This window comes from Molothrus aeneus, chromosome 8 (assembly GCF_037042795.1).
Source record: "Molothrus aeneus isolate 106 chromosome 8, BPBGC_Maene_1.0, whole genome shotgun sequence".
In the NCBI taxonomy this organism is placed as follows: Eukaryota; Metazoa; Chordata; class Aves; order Passeriformes; family Icteridae; genus Molothrus; species Molothrus aeneus.
The window spans coordinates 13,161,067-13,175,644 of record NC_089653.1 but is presented as its reverse complement, the minus strand read 5'-3'; the positions used below and the strand labels follow the sequence as shown (position 1 = coordinate 13,175,644).

The 14,578-nt window shown below is 46.4% G+C and overlaps 1 protein-coding gene across 1 annotated transcript; it reads right to left on the bottom strand.

Annotated features, from left to right (window-relative positions):
• Positions 1-1,638: 1,638 nt before the first annotated feature.
• Positions 1,639-3,271, bottom strand: LOC136559619 (uncharacterized). Its single transcript, XM_066554926.1, is given in 3 exon segments — positions 1,639-2,577; positions 2,668-2,865; positions 2,867-3,271. Coding segments are annotated over 3 exon segments (1,542 nt in total).
• Positions 3,272-14,578: the final 11,307 nt, after the last annotated feature.

Sequence of the window (14,578 nt, the reverse complement as noted above, 5' to 3'; positions counted from 1 at the left end):
TTTCAATATTTAGTATGTAAAATCCTCCCTTCTTTTATAAACAGGAGTATTTTACAGGCAGTAGAAGAGTAGTTCAAGTACTGAACACATTTGGTTCCTGCCCCAGCACCACCTGATCATGACAGCAGAGATGCTGGCAAGTCCAGGGGAGAGTACTGTACCATTGCTGTGGAAGTACCTCCTAGGTATAAGCATTCTCATCAAAAAGGTATTATGAGGGAGACGGTATATGTAAATAAATAAGTCTTAATGCATTTTTTTCAAAAATTTACTAAAAGAGTCATAGATACAATCATAAATACAATCATCCTTTTGTCCTTCATTCTTAAATACAACTTGTGTTCAAAGTGCCTTGCAGCTATTTTCTGAAGCCATACAGGTGTTCTGTAATACATGAGCTTGTTCCAATCCTCTAGGTCAAGGCAGAAAAGTTATAGCCAGATAAAAATTACTGACAAAAGTGTGGACTAATTTTCTGGACTTCTTGTGTACACACCTCCATAGACAGTTTGTTCAGGGATAACAATTTTATTAAATAAAATAATGGTCTGTGATTAAGTTTTATTGTTTCTCTTGTTCTATAAACAAACTGAGTTAATAACAAATGTATTACAATCTAAGCATACTTTAAAATATTCCAGAGCCACATTTTAAACCCAAAAATAGATCTGCATGTAGAGTTTTTAGCATCCTAGGCCTAATACTGCTTTAACACACATCCATGGCAGTTCTCCAGAGGTACACGTGAAGAACCTTTCCATGATTACTGTGGTCTTCTGGATAACCATGGATGTTGAGAATTCTAAAAATAGGTTCAATGTGCAAATACGAAGATGAAACACATTTTTTTCTCCTCAGTGCAATTCTACAATTTCATGAAGGTAAAAAAACCTTAATTTGGCAACTAGACAATCACAATTTAAAAAAAAAAAAAAAACAAAAACCAACAATTTGCAAACAAATTACACAAAAGAAAATCACAAAAATATTGCCTTTTAAAAGACTGTGGTCATTTTTAAATGAAATCACTATAAATTAAGTACCCAGGAAAAGACCATGAGTGTTCTTTATGAGAACACACCTAAAATGCAAACACACCCAGTGAGATGTCCCCTGCCACCACCAAGGCTGCTTTTCACATGCTTGTACCCTCTTGTGTTAATGCTTTCTCAACTAAAAACTATAAATAAGTCTGTTATCTAAGATTCCTTAAGTTAAAATAAGTGAATTATGACCAGAATAGAAACAAACTCAGTACAGTAAGGCCACAAAAACACCACCATAGTGCTAAACCTCCTGGCAGAACAAATCCAGCAGAGTCTGAACACAGAGAGCTCATCAGTGCTGACACACTTGTGAAGATCAGTCTGTGCATGCAGGTTAGTGTCAGGCTGCCCATAACCAAACACGTGCAGGAATACTGCAAGGGTGGTGACAGATGGCCTGGGCTGGGGAGGCAGCTCAGATAGCCCTTGCTAACATGGCTTTTCTTTCTTTCCCTTCCATACAGGGCACAAAACTAGAGCAAGCACTCTGCACCTAGGCCTGCAAAACCTCTAGCCACTCCAGACAACACTGGCAACTGAGAAAAAAAAATCACATTCATTTTCCATCAGGCAAGTGGACCCACTACCAGTTTCATGTCTGACCCAAATGACAGACTGAATTCTGGCCACCAAAAGCAGAAAGGTAACTTTTTGTCTGACCTTGCTCTACATTTTGCTCATTCTCAAGCAGCCAATCCAACCCTATTCCCAAAATTTCATTTCTCATGCCCAGCCAATGAGAGTCATAGTCATTAACTGTCTCCAGCAGCTGCTGCTCATACAATGGGGCTGGAGTGGCAAGTGCCCTTTGATAGCCCCCTTCATGCTTTGGAACTACCAAAGGAGGACTAGCATTGCTAGCTGCAGGCAGAGGTGAACTGTGCCTCATCTGCTCAGGCTCAAGCTTGGGTTCCCCCCCATCAAAACTGCAAGTGGAGACATTCCCAAAGGGAGAAGTGCTTGACTTGGCATACAAACAGTTCTCAACACCCAGGCCCTGGTTAGCACTGAAGTAGTTTAGGGCAGGCTTCCTGTACGTGTTCTCTTTAGGTGCTGGGTACTGGTGATCTGTACAAGGCTGGAAACCATCCGCATCTGAGTAGTAGCCTTCAGGGAAGGATTTCTTCAGGTGCGGGTACTCCTGTGCCTGCTGCACAGGGAGCGAGAACGGGGAGGCGCTCCCCCCGCTTCCCGCACCTAGTGGGACCCCTCTTCCCGAACAGTCCAAGCCGAAGTCAGCCGGGGTCTGACCCAGCGCCCCAAAACTGTTATCCAAGCTCCTGAAATGCATGTCGAGCCTTGAGTACAGCTGCCCCGAGTAGAACGGCGGCTGCCCTCCGAAGCTCTGGCTCCCTCCAGGCAGGCCCGGCTGCGGGCAGAGACGGCTCCGCTCTGTGCCCGGGCCCTGCTGCGCCCGGGGCCGCTCCTGCCCAGCGCACCGGGGCGGCTTCGGCTTGCCCGGCCTGGCGTAGGCGGCGGCCTCGCTCTTCTTGTGGTTTAGCTGCCGGGCTCTCCGGTTCTGGAACCACACCTGCGGGACCGGCAGACAGTGAGCACCCGGGCCGCCGGGGAAGCCGCTCCGCCACCCGCCCATCCTCCCTGCCCGGAGCGCCCCTCTCACCTGGATCCGGGACTCGGGGATGTCGGTGAGGCTGGAGAGCTGCTCCCGCAGGGCGATGCCGGGGTACGGCTCCTTCTCGAAGGCGCGGACCAGCAGCTCCAGCTGCGCCTTGCTGAAGGTGGTTCGCTTGCGCCGGCCGCCCTCCCGCCCCGAGCTGGGGCCGCCGGGGCGCGCCCGGGGCTCGCCTGCGGGGAGAGAACGGGGAGCGGCGGTCAGCGGGGCCGGCAGCGTCCTCCTGCCCCAACGCCGCCAACACCGCCACCACCAATACAGCCACCACTAACACCAACACCGCCACCACCAACGCAGCCACCACCAACACCACCAACACCGCCACCACCAACACCGCTACCACCAATGCAGCCGCCACCACCAACACCGCCACCACCAATGCAGCCGCCACCACCAACACCGCCACCACCAAGATTGCCACCACCAACACCGCCACCACCAACATTGCCACCACCAACACCGCCCGGCGCGGCTCACCGGCGGCTCCGGGGCTGGGGGCCAGGCTGGCGGAGGGGAGGCTGGAGGGGACCAGGCTGGCGGAGGGGAGGCTGGCGGGGACCAGGCTGGCCGGGGGCAGACTGGCGAGCTCCATGCGGGCCGAGGTCAGCGGGCGGTGTAACGGCACGGGCAGCTCCGTGCCTTAAGAGCCCTCCACCTTTAGCGACCCCCACCCACCCGGCCCAGCCCCTCTGCGGCTCCGAGGGTGACTCAGAGCCGTCTCCAACACCTCCATTGTCATCCCATCACCAAAATACACATAATGAGGGCTCGCCCCATCCAAGGAGCCAAAGTGTCTCCCAGCGAAGTCCTCGCTGCTGCCACCAACCCAACCACCTTTATTTAATTCAAATGGAGAGCAAATAATTTAATGAAGAAATCTTCCGCCTTTGGTTCAGCCCTCTGAGGGAGCTCCCCTTCTCTCTGCACTGCAGGCCTGGAGCTCTGCTGGAAACCCGGTGCTCCCCCAATGCAAGAAGGCCTCCATACCACCCTTCTCCTAAAGCCAAGCCATCCCAGTGCTTCCTGCACCCAGGTGACAGGTCCTTGTCTTCCCCATTTGGTTACCCTGCTCCTATTCCCATCCCTGGGACATTTCTTATCAGCTTTACTGCAGGAAATAAAATGCTGGTGGCTTTACTAGACATTGCATCAACACCCAATGTTCACAGCAAAGGACAAAGCCTCCCCCAGCACACTCAGGTCACCCGGGTCAGATGGAGCAGTCTCCCTCTGGGGTGCATGCTGAACAGCTCAGCAAAGGTTTTCCCTTCCTGGGGCAGCTTTCCTTGCCTCCAGACAGCTCTGCTCATCCAAGTCAGGTACAGAACAAGCAAGGTCTGTGCTATCAGCCCAAGGTGAAATCATGGACAGCATATTAATTCAGAAGAGTGGCCAGAAATATCATTTAAGAGAGCCAAGAGTGACATAAGGGACTTAGGGGGAGCAACAGTTGCAACACTGAAAAGGATTAGATGTTAGAAGAGAAGCAAATCAATTAGTCAGTGTAATAATTTGTCAAATGAGGCCACTAATGGCTGTCACTGAAGGTGTTCAAGAACAGCAGCATCATTACATCATTTGTTTTTCATCTCAACTTGTCCCCATTCATTTTTCAAACTTGGGACCTGCTCCAGCTTGCTGTGAATCTGAAGGGCCCAGGGACAAAGTGTGTGTGAGCTGGTACACACTGTTTGCATTCTGTAGGGACCAGTGCACCCATCATCCATGCTGCCACTTCTGGGTTGAGCTGCACAAGGGTTTTACCATTACATACACCACCATCACAGTGCTTCACAACAAAAATGAATGTCCTTCCACACAGGAATGGCAGTCAATCCTGTGAGTCTGGTACTCCAGAGACTGGATTCCTTTAGCAGCTTGGTCCATAAGGTTCAGAAACCACTATGCCTAAATAACATTTTCAAGCAGAAGTGCATGTGTATCTGAGTGCTCAGATACAATAAGCAGACTTATAAATCTTGGGGGTGTAGTTTTATTGACTGTGTTCACTACAGCAAATTCAGCTTCAGCTATTAATTCTTGTTCTAGGCATGCAGGGTTCACCTCTAGCTGCCATGAAGTCCTCACGGGGCTTTGCACCCAGTCATGCACAAACCATTTCCAGTGCACTCTGGGTTAGCAAAGCTCATGGGGGTTTTTTTTGGCCAGTTTTGTTTTTGGTGAACTTAATACAAGCATCAGCATGGGACAGGGATGCACAGGGGCAAAGGGAAAGAGAGAATCAGGGAGCCTCAGTTTGAACTGGCTCAATAAAGTGTGGAATTGCACCTGACCTTTCCATCTCTGCAATTCCAGTACCCCTGTCCATGGGGTACATGCTACACTGGACCAAGGATACCAAGGAAGTTTGCAGAGTACAAAGAGAGATTACTCATTCAGTCTGGACAGAGGGAATGCTGCAACAAATGCTCAAAATTTTCTTTCTGGATTTCCAGTTTTCATGGCAGAAAAGATCATCTCATGGCATGAACTACAACACAAAGCTGCCCCTGTAGGCAGCCTGCAATACTGAGCTCAAAAGAACAGGGAAACCACCTCCTCCAACACCCACATACACACCTTATAGACAGAGCCAGTGCAGAAGAGATAAGAAGGAGCCAGCAGAGGCTTGCACAGACTTGCAGTGCTTGCTAACAGTGCCTGTCCATCACTACTAGCTCGGCTCAAATAGAACAGCTTTTGTTAACATCCCCTAGCATAGAGAGAGCAGTTCACACTTCCCGGAGTTATTGTTTGAGGAACTCTGTCAGGCAGCCTCTTTACACCCTTCATTTTCAGAGATTTTCTTTGCAATGCTAATCGATAGAGATTGCGAGTTTTGTTTTTAAGTCAGATTCCAGGAAAGAAGATGGCAATCGTTGCCTCCCCCTCCTTTTCCTCCTTTTCTGCTGAGGCATATGGACTTGGCCTGACATAAGAGCTAATTTCTGCCACAACTGCAGATGGAAAATAGTATTCTGACCCCTATTTTTGATTCATTTCACAAATAGAGAAATGGGAGAAGTGTGGGAAAAGAAGCAGGAAAACCCAAAGCAGCATGCTTAACAAAACCAGCAACTCTTTGGTTCATAGATTGTCTTCAGACTTCCACAAAAATCCACGGAATTGTGCTTTAGATTTTTTGCTAGTAGAGTCCAAATGTGGAAACCCATTCTGCCGGGGTTCCTTTATGCCCTTTGTGATACAAATGCATCTTGTATCACAAAGGAAACCAAATCACAGGTGGGATATTCTGAGAATAGAACAGAAATGAAGGATATGTAAGTAAAGTATATTTAGGAGCAACAACATCATTATTAGACAAGGACTAGCCTCAGTACTCTTTAAAATGGCTCTCGAAAAAAGGTTTGCACCAATCCTATGCAGGGCACGGGAAGCAGCTCTGTTCTCTCCCTCCAGAGCAGCCCTCATGTCAGGAGCTGCCAGCAGCCCCAAAGCCGTGCTGGCGTGAATGGTATGCTGAATCACCCAGTGCAGCAGGGCCCTGTCACCAGGCGCCTGCCTGGGGAGTCTTAGGACAAACACCCTTCAGAAATCCCTACATCAAACATTTTCCAGGGCAGTACAAAGCTATTGATGTCTGAGCAGAACTTTCAGCCCGGAGGAGTCAAGATCAATTTCACTAGTTGGTCTTCGGACATTAACACCTCATAAAAAGGATGCTCATGCCCTGCTTATCTGGAATGTGTCTTTAATTATCTTTTGGTATACACCTTTTGCAGCCCATTACTTACCAGTCAACACTGCTTTAATTATGGGCTTGGCAGTAACAGGCAGCTCTTACATCGTTGAAATAAAAATGCCAGAAAGGAACCGGGGAGAATTGCAAAGAGATTTCATGTTCAAATGGAAAACGGTGGAATTCAGCAAAGGGACATGGATTCTCATTCACAAGGATTTCATACCATGGGCAGTACTCTCATGGCCAGGGGCACCCAGGAACATGAGCAGACAAGTGATGGTTGTGCTGTCCCCTGTTCCTCAGGGAAAGGAGCACTTCCAGCAGCCCCACTTACTTTGAAAAGTAGTTCAGTGTCCAGACATGTCCAGTTCCATGGGGTGCCAGCAGGATAAGCAGGATGGAGGCACATTTTGCACCTTGAGCAAAAAGAAGGCAAAATTTATGACAATCCTTGCTTTTCAAGAGTATTCATTCCCCAGTCCAGAACTGGCTCTTGAGGGAGCTGCCACCAACACTGAGCTTTCCCTAACAGTAAACACCTTTGTTAATCTAAGGCATTGCTCTAGACTTTTCTCCTACCAGAAATAAATGTTGCTTCTAATGACTCAAGGTGGAGGCAAAAAATATTGCTGAAAACACCATGCACTTTTGGGACATACCAGTCTTGCTCTAGTTCACACTAAAATCTATATATTTCAAGGTGAAAAAAGGCATTAGGCCAGTTTCAGATAATTTGAAATAATTTTCCACTTCAGTATTTCTTATATTTGAATAAATATATGAAATAATTTATATAGTTTATGTGACTGATTCTAATGCTCTGAAATCCAGGATAATAATAAAAAAAGACTGAATGTCTGTCTCACCTGATATTTAACTCTTCACCAATGATGAAAACTGGATACCTGCCATGGGAAGGTAAGAATCTATAACCAGCTCAGTAAATTACACAATGGTACTTCTACTTGGAAATTATGATGAAGACCTCGGTCATTTTCAGCCCAGAGTTTCTATTTTGTGAATTTATTCTTTCTCTGAATGTATGTAAAATTTTAGCTTCCAGAGCATCCTCTCACTAGGACATGTCATGTGAAACAACATTTAATTTTCTGTGTTCTGAACATGTAACTTGCTAAAATCACTTGGTGCTTGCTGCTGCCCACCCAAGAATGTGGAGTGACCTTCACTGATTCCAGCAGTTCACACAGACCATTTTTTCATGAAACCCCTTCACTCTCTACCTTCAGCCACCTCATTTCCAGACTGAAGAATCCCATCTTCTTCATGCTAGCTGCTCCATGCCTTCCTCATTCACATTGTCTTTTCCAGAGCTTTTTCTGGTTATACTGTATCCTTCATGACAAAAAAAAGATAGAGTGACTCTCAGAACTTAAGATGTAGAGGAATAATAGGGTTTTAACTATTATAAAGGTAATGTGCAGGTTTTTTCCCAGTGCTTTCCTAACAGCTAACATTTGCTTTGTCTTTTTCAACCTCACTGAGCTTGCATTCTCATGGAATTATCTACCAAACTCCAAAATCTCATTTCTGTGTTGTAATGGTAATCTGCTGTGAAACCTGAAAACAGTTCCTTACGTGTGCTGTCACTATGCTGCCTGCTGGTGAGTTTTTGAGTCCTGTGGCAATCTGGAAAGAAATTGTCATCCCTGTCAAGGAGAAGGCAGCCTTAAATTTTAAAGGTAGTAAAACCCTAGATAATACCAAAGCTAAAGTACTTGTAAAAATTGTGCATTTTATGAAATGGTAGCCCAGCAGTACCCAACACTGTTCATTTTTTCTGGGCAATAGGAAAAAAGTCTTAGAAGATGGATGTAGGATAGCTAGGAAAGTGGTGATCAGTGCCCCCAGCCTCATGCAATACAATGTCTCCTGCTCTGGTGGAGGAAAAATCTGTGTTCTGTGGGACAGACCTGCCTCCCACAGCCATACATAACAGTGATCTGCAGTTTGGACAGGCTGAGCCTGAGTCTGTAAAGGGTTAGGATGACCACAGTGAAGGACAAATCAGCAGAGCAGAGTCTGCACCAGTGCAGGAATGGGCTGGAGTAGTATTTCCCTGTTCAATAAGCCTAATGAATAGATTAACAGTATTCTTGACCCCATTGAACACACAGTAGAAAGAAAAGTAGTAGAAAAGCCACACAGCCATGCAGCAGGAAACCTGTGGTCAGTAAAATCCTGCTGCAGGAAACATCAAAAAAATCGTGGATAAAATATCCTCCAGAAATCCAGCCTGGGCCTCCAGAGGTTACTGAGCACAATTCAGTCTGGGAGCCCTCGCTTGCTGCAGCACCACTGAGACAAAGATGATTTCCTTTAAATGTGGTGGTATTTCATGCCCAGTACAGTCAGGCTCACAGGCTACCTTATTTTATGGTAATCCTTTCCCCTGTACTCTGTGCCATGTCCTTCCCTGTCTCCTTTCCTTTGTGACAAAGCGTCTGTCATCGTCCTCACCCATGCTGTTGATGTAACTGGAGACCTATCCTGTGACTGATCAGCTCCAGAAGCACTACTGGACTCTCAGACCTGACAGGATCAGACCTCTGAACTGCAGATATTTTAGGAAAAGGACTATCTTTTTCTTGTGCTGACAGAATCCAAGCACACCACATGATAGTATAGAAATACAACAGATCTCAACATGGCAGTCTGCTGAACTTGATTATGATAATAGTCACCTAAGGACGAGTGAATTTGGCCTTAAGGCTAGTCTGCTGGGCCTGGAGACAAGTTGTCTGGAGTCTCCTCCTCCCTGTTTAAAGAACTATTGCTCTAACCTCCCTTGTCAATCCTATTCCTCTTCATCTCCCAAATAACATCCCCACCCATGTGGCTGTAATGAAACATGCTTCCCACCTATCTCACCATCTGCTAGTGAGTGACCCCATTTCTTTGCTAGATCTGTGCTGGCTTTTTCCTACTGCATTTAGTTTTTCCATCACAATATTCCTATTTCAGACACATAGGAAAAAATATTCAGGACTATAAAATTGTGTCAATTGATATGACTTATTCATTAAGTGAGAAACACAAAAAAGATCCAATAGTTGGTCCCAATGGATCCTCAAGAACAGTAAACTAAGTGGAAGCCTTTTATTTTTCTCAACACTGCACCCTGTGCTTACTGCCATACCCCTTGGCAACATAAAGCAGTGTCTTTCCCAGTAGGAAGCACTAATAAAGAGGAGTTCCTTCAGAGAGAAAGAAGAAATAGTGTCAGATTCCAAACACTGTGTATTAAAATACACATGCACTGTCATGAAGTGGTTAAAGGCCAGAACAAGGCATCAAAACAGAGATTTAGTCCTTCATCCAGTTATAACCAGTGTATGTGCTGTAGGAGTGCAGAGTCAGGGCACTGGATCTGTATGAAATATGTTTTTGAATACTCTAAGCTGCTCAGGGTTTTCCAACATTACCAATATGAATAAGGCTGTCTGTCACAATTTATCCTTGCAAAGTACATTCAGTTTTATTAAATACCCTCCCCAAATGACATAAAATCTTTCTTTGCTCCCATACCTTCAAAAAAATCTTGTAAAATGCTTTTTGTCCATTCATATCCAATTTTTAAAATTCCATCCAATCCATGTAGCATAAATCCAACATATATAAACTGAGATTTCAAATGGACTTGTTACTTCTTAATATTTCATTTTAAGCTACCTCACATAATAAAAAAAGACATCAGAGATGTCCACAAAATATTTTCAGTAGGACTCAAGTTACTGACTTCCAGCAGATATGAGTAAAAACAAGTAGAGAACTGTAAACTGCAGAGCTGAGGTCAAAACTGAAGCTCTCTGTGCAACCTGGACTTCAAACTGGTGAGCCTTGGCTGTCTCTTGACAAAGGCTTATTAAGGCAATGTTGGTTGAAGCATATCATGATAGAGATGGCTGTTTCACCTTCCTCTTCCTCTTTAATAAGAGAAAAAAAAAAAGACACAGTGATATTGTTAGGATGAGCATATGGAACTCTGACATAAATTCACCTCTAAAATGCACAAACTGAATTTGTAGTAAAATCAATGAGAATTTCGTATATTTATAATCTATAGGTTTTACCTAGTTCTTAATCTTTGCAAAGAATAAAGTATTTAACTGGGACCTTTATAGCTGACAACCTCCAAGACTTGAATTATGCTCATAATTGTGTTTAAAATATGATAGAAGAGAAGTAGTTTTATCAAACACCCAAGGAATCCAATGACAAAGGAGAAGTATTCAGCAGACTTATGCAAAGGTTAACTCACTCCAACTTGCAAAGGCTATCCACCACAGTATCAAACAGAATTACTATAGCACATTGTTTCCTATTATGCACATCTCATTACACTCAACATTTCCTGTATGGGAATCTGTTGAAAATCTTGTCCATTAACCTAAAAATTTAATGCTTGTCAAATTGCAACACAAAGTATTTTAAGAGACCATAGTTTTCCTTAGCTTCTTTAGTCTTAGAACTAAAAGATTAAGGTGATACAATTCTGAGTCCCTACTAAAAATGAGAAATGACAGGTTAACTAGCTACATTAGGAACCAGACATTGCTTGCAGTGGTTTCATTATAGCACTGTGCCATTTAGCTCTGATTTAATAAAAAAGTCCTGTTGATAATTTTCTTTCCTTAGGTGACATTCCCTGAATGGATCCCATCTCTTTTATACCAGCTTCAAATCCAGTTTAAAATAGGCTCCAGTTTATTTCCAAGTAACTTCCTAAGAAAAGCCCAATCCCTAAATCCTTATAAAGAAAGTTGCTGTTCAAACAAGTCACCTCACTGACTCTAGCATGATGACTCATGCCATAAAATTTGTTCTGAATTTGAACTAATCCTCCCTCGCCCTCCTCCTTTTTTTTTTTTTTTAAAGGAATTTTAAAAGACGAGGAAGAGCTAATGTGTCTCTATCTATTCTCTGGCATCCACGGAGAACACCAAACAAAAGAGGCCGACTACCTGGCAAATACCCTTTGTACTTCCCGATGGAAGTGAGATAGCCAATATCTCTAAGTTAGAGATAGCAAATGTTTCTAAACTGAATAGGCAACAGTTTCCAAAGTAGAAATCTCAGAAGTTATGGTAGAATAGTTTTGTTTTCTGTAAACTCAGCAAAGGGAATTTGTTCTGCATTTTTTTCAATAATTCACATAACAGTGTTTGGGATTTGTTGTTTCCAGTTTAGATTATACCTGTCAATAAATGCAATTCAGTGACAAATAACATTTCCAATGCTGAAGCCACAAAGATAACTAATCTGTCAAAAATATGAGGGCAGAATTGCAAACCTTTGCAAAATATGATAGAGCAAGCTTTTCAGCTACTCTGGGAAATTACTCCCTCAAAATTAGTCATCAGGTATATCTAACAGCACCTAAGAAACATGAAAGATTAATCACTGAAAGCTGTGGACTCTCTGTTTTATGACACCTTCAAGGTAAGACAAAATGCCCCTTGAAACGTGTCCTGTAAGTGCAAGTCACTGACCTCTATTCAGAGAAACAGGCTAATATTTAATGGCATGTGCTGGCCAGACTAGATGATGCTACAGGTCTTCTGGCTTTACATTATTACAACTGGATATATATTCAGCTTCTTAAATACTCTAAAGACTCTTCTCTTTGTCAAGAGAAATAGCCTGTTTTAGAGTCAGGTCAAAGACACTGTCCTGTATCAGAAATGGAATGTCTGCATGTCCAGCCCCCAAGAAAGGCCTGAGCAGGGAGCTGTCTTCATGAACTAGTTCACATTCAGGTCCAAGGCTGCTGAGATGCCAGGGCTGGTAGAGCTGCCCATGACAGTCAACAGGGCTGGCAGCGAGTGGGGGCTGCTGCCCCACGTGAAGCTGGAAGAATATCACTTCATAAAAAGATATATCAATTATTTTTGGCAACAGAGAAACAAACATAAGCCCGCTCCCTGTCCTCTGCCCACGGTGCGGGCGGTCCTCACTGGAGTGTGGCAGTACGGGTGACAGCACATCGTGTCTGACCCCACCTGGCCCCCCAGGCCAGTCTAACGAGGCACATGCAGCAGCAGCGGCTGGTACTGACAGCCCGTGCCTTTGCTGTGCATCCACCGCCCTCTGCAGCCACCACCATCCCTGCACTGAGCGCAGCCCTGCCCTGAGCGTAGCCCTGCACTGAGCGCATCCCTGCACTGTGTGAGCGCATCCCTGCAGTGAGCGCATCCCTGCAGTGAGCGCATCCCTGCACTGTGTGAGCGCATCCCTGCAGTGAGCGCAGCCCTGCCCTAAGCGCATCCCTGCCCTGAGCGCATCCCTGCAGTGAGCGCAGCCCTGCACTGAGCGCAGCCCTGCCCTGAGCGCATCCCTGCCCTGAGCGCATCCCTGCACTGTGTGAGCGCAGCCCTGCCCTGAGCGCAGCCCTGCAGCCCCGGCTGCCTTTCGGCTGCGTGCCCAACCGCGGGGATGGTCCTGGGCCGGGCACGGTGGGCTCTCCTGGTGCGAGCCATTCTCAGGCTCTCCTGCCACACAGCTCGGCCCGGATCAGGAGCTCAGCTCCACCTTTGGAGAAGCAATTGTGTAAATGTTCTAAAGAGGAAGAAATTAACAAACGGGCTACTAAAAAACAAACCAAAGCAAAGCATACCGAACAAACCCGGGAGAAAAAAAACCCACAAAAAACTTTAATTTCAGAAATTTCTCCCAGATACTAAGATGTAAGTGGGGCCACACACTCTTCTCTCCTGCATCAGCAAAGCAACACAGGGAAATTTATGAATCAGGTTTAAGTTCACATAGCCAACCTCACTGGGTTTTGTAGAGGGGATTCCCAGCAACAGTTTTAGCACAGCAGGATTTTTTACCAAACTCTCTTGTAATCTCCAAAGAACATCCCAGAAAAAAGGAGGAAAAAAAGGGAGGGGGGAGGGAGCACAGGTATGTCATTAACACATAATTAACGGAGCAGTGTGTTTAGCTTTCATGCAAGGAGAAACAAGAGCACAGCCAACATTTTACAGCATCTCTACACTGTCAGTCATGCCAAGCAAACGAGTAGTAAAGCTCAAAGGAAAGCACAAACTCGCCCAACCCAGCCCCCAACGTTTCTACCCCTAAGTGCCTTTCCCAAGGGCACATTCCCAAAAGGGCACAGGTTAGAAAATACTGGACTTAATACGCTTTGAATCGCCAGTTTTCAAAAGGGAAGGCACTCTGTAGTGTTCTAGGTAACGACTGAAGTGCCCAGTGGTGGGAAGGCCAATAGCTGTTTATTTTCGCCCAGGAGCGAGGGCCGGTGCAGTCTGCGCTCCGGGGAGAGCTGCGGCAGGGACAGCGCGGTGTGCGCTCCGGGCCACCGGGGACAGCCGGGAGCCGCCTCCGCCCCGCGGCCACGAGAGGGCGCTCTGGTCCCTGCGGCGCGGGCCGGGCCAGGGCTGCCCGGGAGCCGGGGGCGCATCGCGGGCCGCACCTGCTGCGATTGTCCCGTTTCCTGCATTTCCTCACCCCTGGGCAAACCCTGCAGGAAAGCAGCAACGAGTCAAGCTGAAAAGCTCACTCCAGCTTCTGTGCTGTTCCATGCTGCGTTGGTACAGAATCGCAGAATCGATTAGGTTGGAAAAGACCTCATCTGTGAGCAAACACCACCTCGTCAACTAAAGCATGGCGCTGAGTGCCACATTCAGTCTTTTCTTAAACACCTCCAGGGACGCTGACACCACCACCACCCTGGTCAGCCCGTGTCGGTGTCTAATCACTCCAAACTGCCCTAGTGTGGTTCTAGACTATGTCCTCTTGTCCTGCCACTGGCTGCCTGGGACAAAGGACCAATTCCCACCTGGCACACCCCCCTTTCCGGCAGTTGTACAAAGGCATAAGGTTTCCCCAGGCTAAACAACCCCAGCTCCCTAAGCTGCTCCTTGTAGTGCTTGTGTTCTAGACCCCTCAGCAGCCTTGCTGCCCTTCTCTGGACTCATTCCAGCAGCTCAAAATCCTTCCCAAACTCAGTGGCCCGGAGCTGGACACAGCACTCGAGGTGTGGGCTCACTGGTGCCAAGTACAGGGGGATGATCCCTTGCCTGGTCCTGCTGGCCACACTACTGCTGATCCAGGCCAGGGTGGCATTGGCCTTCCCGGACCAGCGGGCACCCGGCTGGCTCGTGCTCAGCCAGTGCCGAGCAGCACCCCCGCTCCTTCTCCGCTGGGCCACTT